This window comes from Berghia stephanieae, chromosome 14, assembly GCF_034508935.2.
Source record: "Berghia stephanieae isolate SIO BIC M18660-M18661 chromosome 14, UCSD_Bste_1.3, whole genome shotgun sequence".
NCBI lineage: Eukaryota > Metazoa > Mollusca > Gastropoda > Nudibranchia > Aeolidiidae > Berghia > Berghia stephanieae.
The window spans coordinates 31403127-31413528 of NC_088373.1; the positions used below are offsets into that span (position 1 = coordinate 31403127).

A 10402-nucleotide genomic window follows, 5' to 3' on the forward strand; every position below is an offset into this window, starting at 1 on the left:
ATCATCATCATCATCATCATCATCATCATCATCGGCATCATCGTCACCATTGTCATCATAAACCACAAAGGAACTTTCGAGAAATAAAATCGACCCACAAAAAAAATAAAAATAAAAATATAAAATATCGGCATTCTGGAACGGGCAAACACGCCAATTATGAAATCAATATGAAAATAAGGGATGCAGGGCAAAATGGATAAAGTGTATTCCATTTGAACATTGTTTAATGTCAGCTCAAAGGGATCATTTCATCGAAGTAGTCAATTGATTTTGTCTTTGCTTTGATGTTTTGCTTTCATATCCACTTTCAACAATGCAGAATAAATATCGAGATAGTACTCGTTAATTCGATTCTACGCCGACAACTTGATTTTCCCTCCATGTAACACCAGTTAGATTTCAAGAGAAGTCGTCGGTAATTGATGTAAGAAATTTATCATACATACATGCGTGTATTGGTTTAGTCCTGGGCCTGGCTGGGAGGGAAACAATCAAATGTTTCGCATTAGTTTTGAGAGATTATATTTTTTATCAATTATATTAATAGTTTGCTGTTGGGGTCGACTTCACCATTTCAACCTTTCTCCTATGTGCTACTTTTTTCTTGTTTGCTCTCAATTGTAAATGTAGAATTCTTTGACTATCCCATTTCCTTCCTATTTACTGACACTGATATGACTAAATGTGCCGTGGACACTGTAAACACACTGAAACAGTGGAGCGGTATATCATTATTCATTTTTTTGTCAAGATCTAGTGGGGCCGATGGTTTTCCTCAGACTAGAAACTTTTTTCTTTCACCTGCTTCTATTCTCCCATTTATCTAAGCTTGTTGATTTACTTTTCCTGGCAATTTAGGATCCATGTGGATTGAAAGTGCTCTTAAACAACTAAAAACAAAAATATACAAAAAAATAAAATAAATAAAAGTATAATAGGACCATATCCCTTGATGTGAAACATGGGACGCTAGCCAATTTCTTTATGATTTACTTTTCTTGGCAATTTAGGATCCATGTGGATTGCAAGTGCTCTTAAACAACTAAAAACAAAAATATACAAAAATAAAATAAATAAAAGTATAATAGGACCATATTCCTTGATGTGAAACATGGGATGCTGGCCAATTTCTTTATGTTATCACTCTTGAGTTGAGCTACACTAAACTTGAATTGTTGACTGAAATGAGAAAAAGGGTTGCTTTTTGATAACAGAATCAATAAGAAACATTACTTGCACTTCTAGAGTGAGATTGTGGCTCAGCTCTATCAATGGCGATTAAATATTACTAACAATGATAGCGACAGAAATCAAACATACATCGACATCATCATTGTTCAATGAGGGATATGTTCATGCTATCTATCTATCTATTAATCTATATAATATATATATATATATATATATATATATATATATATATTTTACTCTCTCTCTCTCTCTCTCTCTCTCTCTCTCTCTCTCTCTCTCTCTCTCTTTCTATCTATCTATCTCTCTATCCATATATATATATATATATATATATATATATATATATATATATGTAGATATATATATAGCAATGACTATCCCGCACAAATCTTTGGGCCTCCTTATCGCTCACGAAGTGCCCAAATTCGCGACAAAATATGGGGCGAAGCCGTTCCGTACATGTTATTTTAAAAAATTAATTACGACGCTGTTTATTGATGAATATTACTGACAGTTGGCACACAGTTCGAAAAGGGTCATTTTAGATTATGCCAAGCGACAAAACTCGTACAGTTACCAGAAAATCGTTGAAAATAGATTTTTACTCTTTGGAGTACAATATTTCTAAAACTGCAAAGAGGAGAGATTTTGTCGCTCATATATGCACATTTCTTCTATTTATATTTCAAATTTCATTGGATTATGATAAGTACTTTTCCCGTATTCTCACAAAACATCAACCCAATTTGCATTTCAATGAGTGAAAATATGGAGACGGCCATTTTGCTCCCCCATCGCGTGACACGAAAATGACGTGAGCGAGGCAAGGCTGCCATATGGCCAAACTTTAATCTGACCAAATTTGACTTCAAAAGTGGCTAAAGAGAAAATCATATGACTTTCACTATTAAGACTGGCCCACTTAAAATGAACTAAATTTTAACAAAAAGAAAATTGAATAGACTAGGATAAATTCACTGACACAAAAATATATGAATAAAATTTAATGAAAGAAACAAAATTATATATTTGACCACACACGTGGCCATCTGGCAACCTTGTTCGCGGTGACTGATGATACAAATCCTCGCGCGCTATTTTAAAATTAAGGTATTGTTTCATTGTTATGTCATAGGGATAGTAGATTAACATGCTCTCTCTCTCTCTCTCTCTCTCTCTCTCTCTCTCTCTCTCTCTCTCTCTCTCTCAAATAAATACTAGAAATAACATAAGACACGGTCTCACGGGACTGACTGATAATAATTTAGCAGGCATTTTTCGTGTCATTTGTATGGGTTGTAAACACAGAATTACACTTAGGAAAAGTTCCAAATTATCAATATTGTGTATATTTTAAAACTAAATTATAGTTGACCCTAGTCATACAGCTCTAAAACTATACAAGTTAGAACTTTTCTGATGTCTTCATCATATTTTCTGATAATTTTGCCATAAAATTGCCAAGTTTTAATATCTAACTCTACGTATTAAGCGAGATACAGTCACAAACCAGAAAAAAAAAAAAAAACCGCAAAAAAAGCGTCCCATACTTTCCGTATTTTTTTCTCTTTGTGAGTCATCCAAATAAATGACACATTTGAAACTGCATAACTTTGTTATATATTAATGGATTTTCAAAATTCAAAAAGATTTTTACTCAGTGGATATAGCGCTTTGAGAGTAGTATTTCCAACAAAATAGAAAACAAAAATTTTCATTGCCATTGATAATATATATATATATATATATATATATATATATGTATATATATATATATATATATATATTTACCAATCTAAATATCAATCTATCTATCTATCTATATATCTATCTATCTGTCTATCGATCTATCAAACAATCAATCTATTAATTTATCAATCTATCAATCTATATATCGATCTATCTGTCCATCTATCTATCTATCTATCTATCTATCTATCTATCTATCTATCTATCTATCTATCTATCTATCTATCTGTCAATCTATTGATCTATCAATCTATCAATATCTGTCAATCAATCTATATATCTTTGTTTTGTTTCTAACTATCTATCTATCTATCAATCATTCAATCTATCTAGCAATCTATATATCGATCCATCAATCAATCTATCTATCTTCATATATATATATATATATATATATATATATATATATATATATATATAAATATATATCAATCTATCTATCTATCCATCAATCGATCTATCTATCTATCTATCTTTTTCTGTATCTATCTATCTATCTATCTATCTATCTATCTATCTATCTATCTATCTATCTATCTATCTATCTATCTATCTATCTATCTATCTATCTATCTATTTAGCTATTTATCTATCTATCTATCTAATAATCTGTCAATCTATCGATCTATCTATTTATCTATGCCCCTCCCACTCTGGTTCGTTATGACTGTTTTTTTCGTTTTAATTACTATTAAGATTTTACAAATGGATTACATCTTTTGGAAGAAAATGTCGTTCTTAAAATATTTTTATAGATTTTTTCCTTTTTTTTCACTTCTTAAATCAACTAACATTTTTCTGTTCTCGGATTTACTTGCAATTTTTTGCCTTAATTGTCGTTAATGATACGGGGAAATGGTAGGGGGCATAAACCATAACATTGTGATACGCCCCAAGGCCTGGAGCTTCTTCTGAGGAATGAAATGATAATAAATGGCATTTGCACAGCTCCTTACATTGATTTCATCAGGCTCCAGGCGCTTTACATTCTTAAGATAAATAAAGAAACTCAATATATATATATATATATATATATATATATATCCGTGTGTGTTTGTTTGTGTTTGAGTAATAGATTTATGTACAGTGTGTATATGGATGTGTGTGTGTGTGTGTGTGTGTGTGTGCGTGTAATTGGATGTATGTGAGCTTTTGTTCGTATGTCCGAATCTGCAGTGTGTAATTTTTTTTTTTACTGATGGTCAATGTGAAGCGCTTCGAAGCTTCGGCATAAGCGTTATATAAATGTACATTTATTATTATTATTATTATTATTATTATTATTATTATTATTATTATTATTATTATTATTATTATTATTATTATTATTATTATTATTATTATTATTATTATTATTATCATCATCATCATTATTATTATTATTATTATTATTATTATTATTATTATTATTATTATTATTATTATTATTATTATTATTATCATTATTATAATTATTATTATTATTATTATTATTATTATTATTATTATTATTTTATTATTATTATTAAATAATAAAGCGTATCAATTTCAATGACTTACATAGCAATAGACATTGCATTTTACACACCTGATAGGAAAATAGTCATTTTCAAAAACTAAATCTTGAAACAAAAAGGTGAGTTTTCAATTTGGATTTGAAAGCTGATAATGAGTCAGTCAGCACTTCCAACATTCTGGGGGAAATCGTTCCAAAAATGGGCTGCCGAAAATCCAACAAACGATTATTCACCAATTTTTGGGGATGTTTTAGATTTAGATAAGATTGTTTTGTCGCTATTATTAGATCTTAGATTTCTACTTTGACAAATAGGGATGTGCAAGAGGCCATATACAGATTATGCAGGGGCATGGCTATTAAGTGTTTCATAGATAATGGAACATAATATTTTATAGATGATGCATTTATCAACAGGTCACCATTGCAACTCTCCAAGGGGATCAGAAGCAGCGGTGTTTTCTATTACTTGATTATGTAAATGTTGCTGCTCGAAGCTCGAAGAAATAGAAAATAATGTGAAATTGAATGCAAGCTTCAATTTAACTACAAAAACAGATCAAATGTAAACGAAATTTTCATCCGTATCTCCCAGGGAGGATCGAACTCCAGACCCCTGGTTTACAAGACCAGTGCTCTAACCACAGAGCTGCGGAGGCGCTTATTTGATATGTTTTTGTAATTAAATTGAAGCTTACATTCAATTTCACATTATTATCTACCACTTGAAGTTTTTAACATTTTCTTCGGAGATGTTAATTGACAGGCATTTGCACTAATCTCATTTGGGTAACAATAAGGGATTTATCAGAAGGAATCAAGTGTCTAATTTTACTCATTCTTCTTATTTCAATGTACTTGTACTTGATAAGGTATTAAACTCGACCTGATATTAAAAGGTTTCAGTCGAAATAGACGCCGTTTTAAAACTTTGGTGGCATAGTCAACAACAGTAGATCCACAATTAATCGTTGGAGTATCAATTTGCTTAAGTATGTTGGAAATAGCATTAATTAAAATCCCTGTTTCATCACCACTCAACATTGATTTGTTATGATTCATCCAATTCTTAATTTCAATAAAGCAACATTAATCATATTTATCAATTTGGTCAAATCTATAGCATGTGCAGAATCATAAATTTGAACATCATCTGCATAGAAATGATAGGAGAATACAAATTTACTCAGAACAAGTGAAAGAGGTTGCATGTACATTGTAAACAGGACCGAGCCCTAGGGCGCTCCAAAATTCAGTATATGGCTGTCTGATATGACACCATCCACCACTACAGATGGTCTCCAACCAACAACGTATGATTAAAACCACTCTAGGCAGGTTCCATTTATCCCAACAGTTTTCTCAAGTCGGCCTTAAAATGATGTCAAATGCTGCAGACAAATCTATTACGCATACGCTATTAATTTAATTAGAGTCAGCATTCAGGATCAAAACAGTGTAGAGTGATTTTCCGTGCTGTGGCCTGCTCTACTATAGGTCCTTTCAGTACTTCTTTCACTGGCCGTATACAATAAAGTCTGCAAGCAACGAATAACGCTGGCCTCACATACATCAGTTTTAAATTTTATGAAAGAGTATAAAATGTAGCACATAATCAAAGGCTTGAAATCGTTCTTGATACATATGATGACTCGTGTGCCTGCATTTTGTGACTTAAGAATATCATTCCATGTAACAAATAATTGTGAGTCAGAGATGCGCCTGAACGAAAGGGGTGACGGTAGGTTATTAGTTTCCTCCAAATGGGTTTAGAATATTTTGTAAGGCTAAGTATTCTGTAGTTTTCCGTGAAAATGTTGTTTAGTTTAGTTTTTTGATTTCATTTTTAAAAGATTATGTAACCTTTGACCTTGGATAAATATCATATAATTCCCATGGCTCGATTAGTTTCTTGAACACATTATATCAAGGTAATCCTTTTCGAAGTTTCATAACATGTTGACAAAAATGAAAAATTGAGCAAGTTTTTAATAAGGAAATGTTTATTAACATAAGCTATCCTTCAATTTAAAAAAAAGGTCCCAACCATGATTGTTGCCATATAGATACAAGAAAGAATTAAAATATCAATACGTTTACATTTTTTAAATCATTTAAATCGTATTTGCTATACAGGAGCCATGTTTGCTGTTCATTACATTTTCAGGATTATGTTGGGTCTATAGGAGATGAGATTAGCGGAAGAGTAGCGTCCCTTGATTGGACGTCACCCATAGTCTGTGACGTCACCGGCGGAAAAGTTATTAGAGAGAGAACGTCATGTTGGTTGTGGGCATGCGTCTCTCGTCCTCGCGATCGTTGAACTAATCATCTGTGTTAACCTGAAAGATGATGGAGTCATAATATTATTAGTTTGAAACATGAAACATGGTCGGTTCTAAAGGTTTTTGTTCTGTGAAGACTGAGATCACTAGTTTACAATTATGAATCCATTTTCTATACCGCCATTGTGTAAGTCATCATTTTTTATAAGTAGTGTCAACCTCAATGTAATCATGACATTATCCTTTTAGACAATACTAAAATACTTAAATGGTTTTCTCAAGACTTTTCACTATGAGATGTTAGTATGATTTCTTTCGGCCCTTCTCTTTTATGTTTATATAGACGTTGAAAATGTCAATATACTTCCCAAACTTTGCTTGTCTTACGTTTTTGAGTCGCCAAGAAGTTTTTGTCTTGCTTTGCATAGCAAAAGCTGATGTTGCTGATTATTTAACCAAGAAAATTTGATTGGATAATTTTTGACGTTTTCAGTGAATGTGTTTTGTAACTGTAATATTTGGAGTTTAAATGATTTTACAATCATTTGATTTTTATGTTTGCCTTAGAGTTGACCAAAATCTGTGAAGTATTTATGTCGATCTTGGACTTGTCAGATATCCAACATGTCATTGCAGACTTTAAATCTTTCTGGACATTTTCTTTGTGGGCAATGGATCGGAAAAAATATCTGTAGCTATTCAGACGTACATTATCAGATTTTTCAAAACGAAACTATGTGGTCTAGTGGTAAGACACTCGCTTTCGGATCGGAAGGTCCTGGGTTCGAGCCTAGCGCTCGGCGCATAGTTGAGTCCTTGGAAAAGGCTCTTTACTCATTTTCTCTCACCGTACTCAGGTGTAAAATGAGTACCTGGCCGTTAACAGCGTTGTCTTTGGCCGAAAAATTGTAATATCGCCTAACAGGCGTTATGTCCCGTCCTACATGTTAAATGTTGCTGTTGACCAGGGGCCCCTTGTAAAGGGCTTTGAACACATTGAGTGGATATTGCACTATATAAAAGCTATATTGATGAGCGCAACGAAATGATTAGGTAAGCCTCTTTATTGTTCTACAATAACCAGTTTCCATTGATAAATTGGGTACGTTTTCCTATGTTTTAAATATAACGTTTTATAATTTGTAAACGATTTATATTCCTCAATGTGAACTAAAATATATCAACGCTCACGTTCACCTCATTTAAAGAGAATCATCTTGTTAGATAAAATAATAACGATCAAAGAATTGAACGATTATAATTTTACAGAATGCAGCCAGCCCACACTTCAAAACTTTGTTCAATTCTTCAGTTGCTTTGCATACAAGTAAATTAACTTCTGATTTTTAAAAAAACCATATCATTGATGCAATATTAGTTAGATAAAAGTGATATTGGTTGAAAATAATGCTACTTTATGAGCCTGCATTAACTTATCTTTAAAATAATTTTCTCTCATTCAGGGTAGAATTACAGAATGATCAAATTCGTGTTTGGCTGATCACGCTGGTGCTGCCACCTCTAATCCTTATTTATATAAGCAATCTTGAGTTTGGAAATCTCTGCTGTAAATAACATGGATGTCATTTTACAACCTGGTGCCGTGGAACAGATTGATGAGGACAATGGGACCTCACCCACCAATATGGAGATAGGCGATTGGAACGAATTCTATTGGTACCAAATACCTTTTTATCAAGAGCAAATCATGATCATCTTGTTTAAATACATTATTGCAATCGCTGCTTTTATCATAATTTCTAGCTTTGGGATTGTGACCAACATCATCAACATACTCGTCTTTTATCGGCAAGGGATTCTTGAAGACAGCTGCACGCCAATTCTTTCAAGTCTCGCTTTATCAGATTTTTGGTTCTGTATTGCCCGCTTCGTTGGGCGCATTATGCAAATTCCGGGGAGCATTGCAGGCAATTTTAAAGATTATCGCTCTGAAGAGACCTTTTATTCCATTGAGCAATTGATAAATACTCCAAGCCTCATGCTGGCTCAGTTTGCATCCTGGACAACCGCGTTCTTGGCATTCGAGAGAATGATAAGTGTTGTTTTTCCATTCCATGTCAAGATCATATTCACCCCAAAACGTTCCTGTTTTATTATCCTCGTCATCTTTCTCATAACTTTTCTTCTAAAAACACCAGAACTGGTCTCTCATAAAATTTTTTGGAGGAGAGAAGCAAATAATAAAACCACGTTGGCCGCTGGAGCTTCTCTCATCTTCTCGGATGATCTAGAAATGCAATTTAACTTTTTCAATAATGTTATTTTAAGACCTATAAGTATATTGCTTGTGATCATATTCAACACGATCATCATATTGAAAGTTAATATTTCCAAACAATTCAAAAAAACTAATACGATTAATTCAAAATTAAACACTAGCAGTGATCAAGATAAGTCAACAGATGCCAACAGTTCAAAACATCTGAAAAGTGAAAAGAATGTACAAAAAGAATCCAAGCTAACACGAATGATGATGACCCTTTGTATCATCTTTCTAATTTGCTATTTGCCAAGGACAATTTTCCAACTTTCTGATTCAGTACTCCGTTTTCTTCCTTTGCTCTATCACACAGCATTGATGGACATGTCAGATGTTCTTGAGTTGGTCAACTCCAGTTGTAACTTCATTATTTATTACAAAATGAGCTCAAAATTCAAAAAGGTTTTATGGCAGATCAACTTCTGTGGCAACAAAAAACGTAATCAAGTAATGACATAACGCAAAATGTTTCCCTATTTGAGTGCGATAAAGATCTGAACGAGTGTGTATGAAAGGTGCCAGACAAAGCTAGCAAGAAAGAAGAGTACAAGGAAAAAAAACATCCCTAAAAATCAGTCGATCCGACCGATAGTTTGGGATGGTTTTTTTCTTGTTTTTTTCTTTCTTGCATTGTCTGGTACTTTCATACCCACTCGTTCAGATCTTTACCTTACACCGGTGCCAGCTCCTTTATTCCTTAACTCTCTCCTAACCAGCCATTTTTAGAATTTCCCCCAAAAAATTCACTCCCACCCAATACAGAAATAGACTTTTCTTACTCAAACAAGAAAGTAACAAGTGCATTCTATACATAATGTTGTTCAGCAAAACGGTGTCTACAACACAGTTTTTAATATTTATAGCTATTTCATCACGTGATTATGAATGTTAAATAAAAGGTGAAATTTCAAATAAAAAACGAAACTAAACAAAATCAAAACAGGATGTGAGCTAATTAACTCTTTTGCTTTGGAAAAATATGAAGATGAATTTCTTTACCAGTAAAAGTATAGCGATTTAATCTCCGTCACTACAACGTCCAGTTTTAAGCTGAATCCAACCAAGAGAATGACGAGAAAAAAAAAGGTCATAAAAAATCTAATTCATCTATTTCGCTAAGGCTTAAGACTGGACATTCTTTTGAAATAATTTAGTAACTCTTCATTCATAAAAATAATTAGCCAACGTTAAACTCTTACATTCATTCTTCTATAGAATGAACGAAGATGACGTCACACAGCTCTTTATTATTGTTTTTAGCTAGCCAGTTTTATGCATAGTTCTCAATTCTATCAATCAGGATATACACGTTCAAGCTTACAAACTAGTTTGATGCGTTGTTACGCTACATCGACCTGGTGGACATTGTGAGTATTTTACCCAAATACACAGCAGCAA

At 32.7% G+C, this 10402-nt stretch overlaps 1 protein-coding gene across 2 annotated transcripts; it reads left to right on the forward strand.

Annotated features, from left to right (window-relative positions):
* Nucleotides 1–230: 230 nt before the first annotated feature.
* LOC144959780 (uncharacterized) lies at nucleotides 231–9938 on the forward strand. 2 transcript variants are annotated; one of them, XM_078892518.1, is made up of 2 exons: nucleotides 231–427; nucleotides 8187–9938. In XM_078892518.1, exon 2 carries the CDS (start codon nucleotides 8300–8302, stop codon nucleotides 9461–9463), a length of 1164 nt encoding a protein of 387 aa, XP_078748644.1. In that variant the 5' UTR covers nucleotides 231–427; nucleotides 8187–8299; the 3' UTR covers nucleotides 9464–9938. The 2 variants fall into 2 exon arrangements, with proteins under 2 accessions (XP_078748644.1, XP_078748645.1); XM_078892519.1 differs by having other exon boundaries at nucleotides 231–418.
* Nucleotides 9939–10402: the final 464 nt, after the last annotated feature.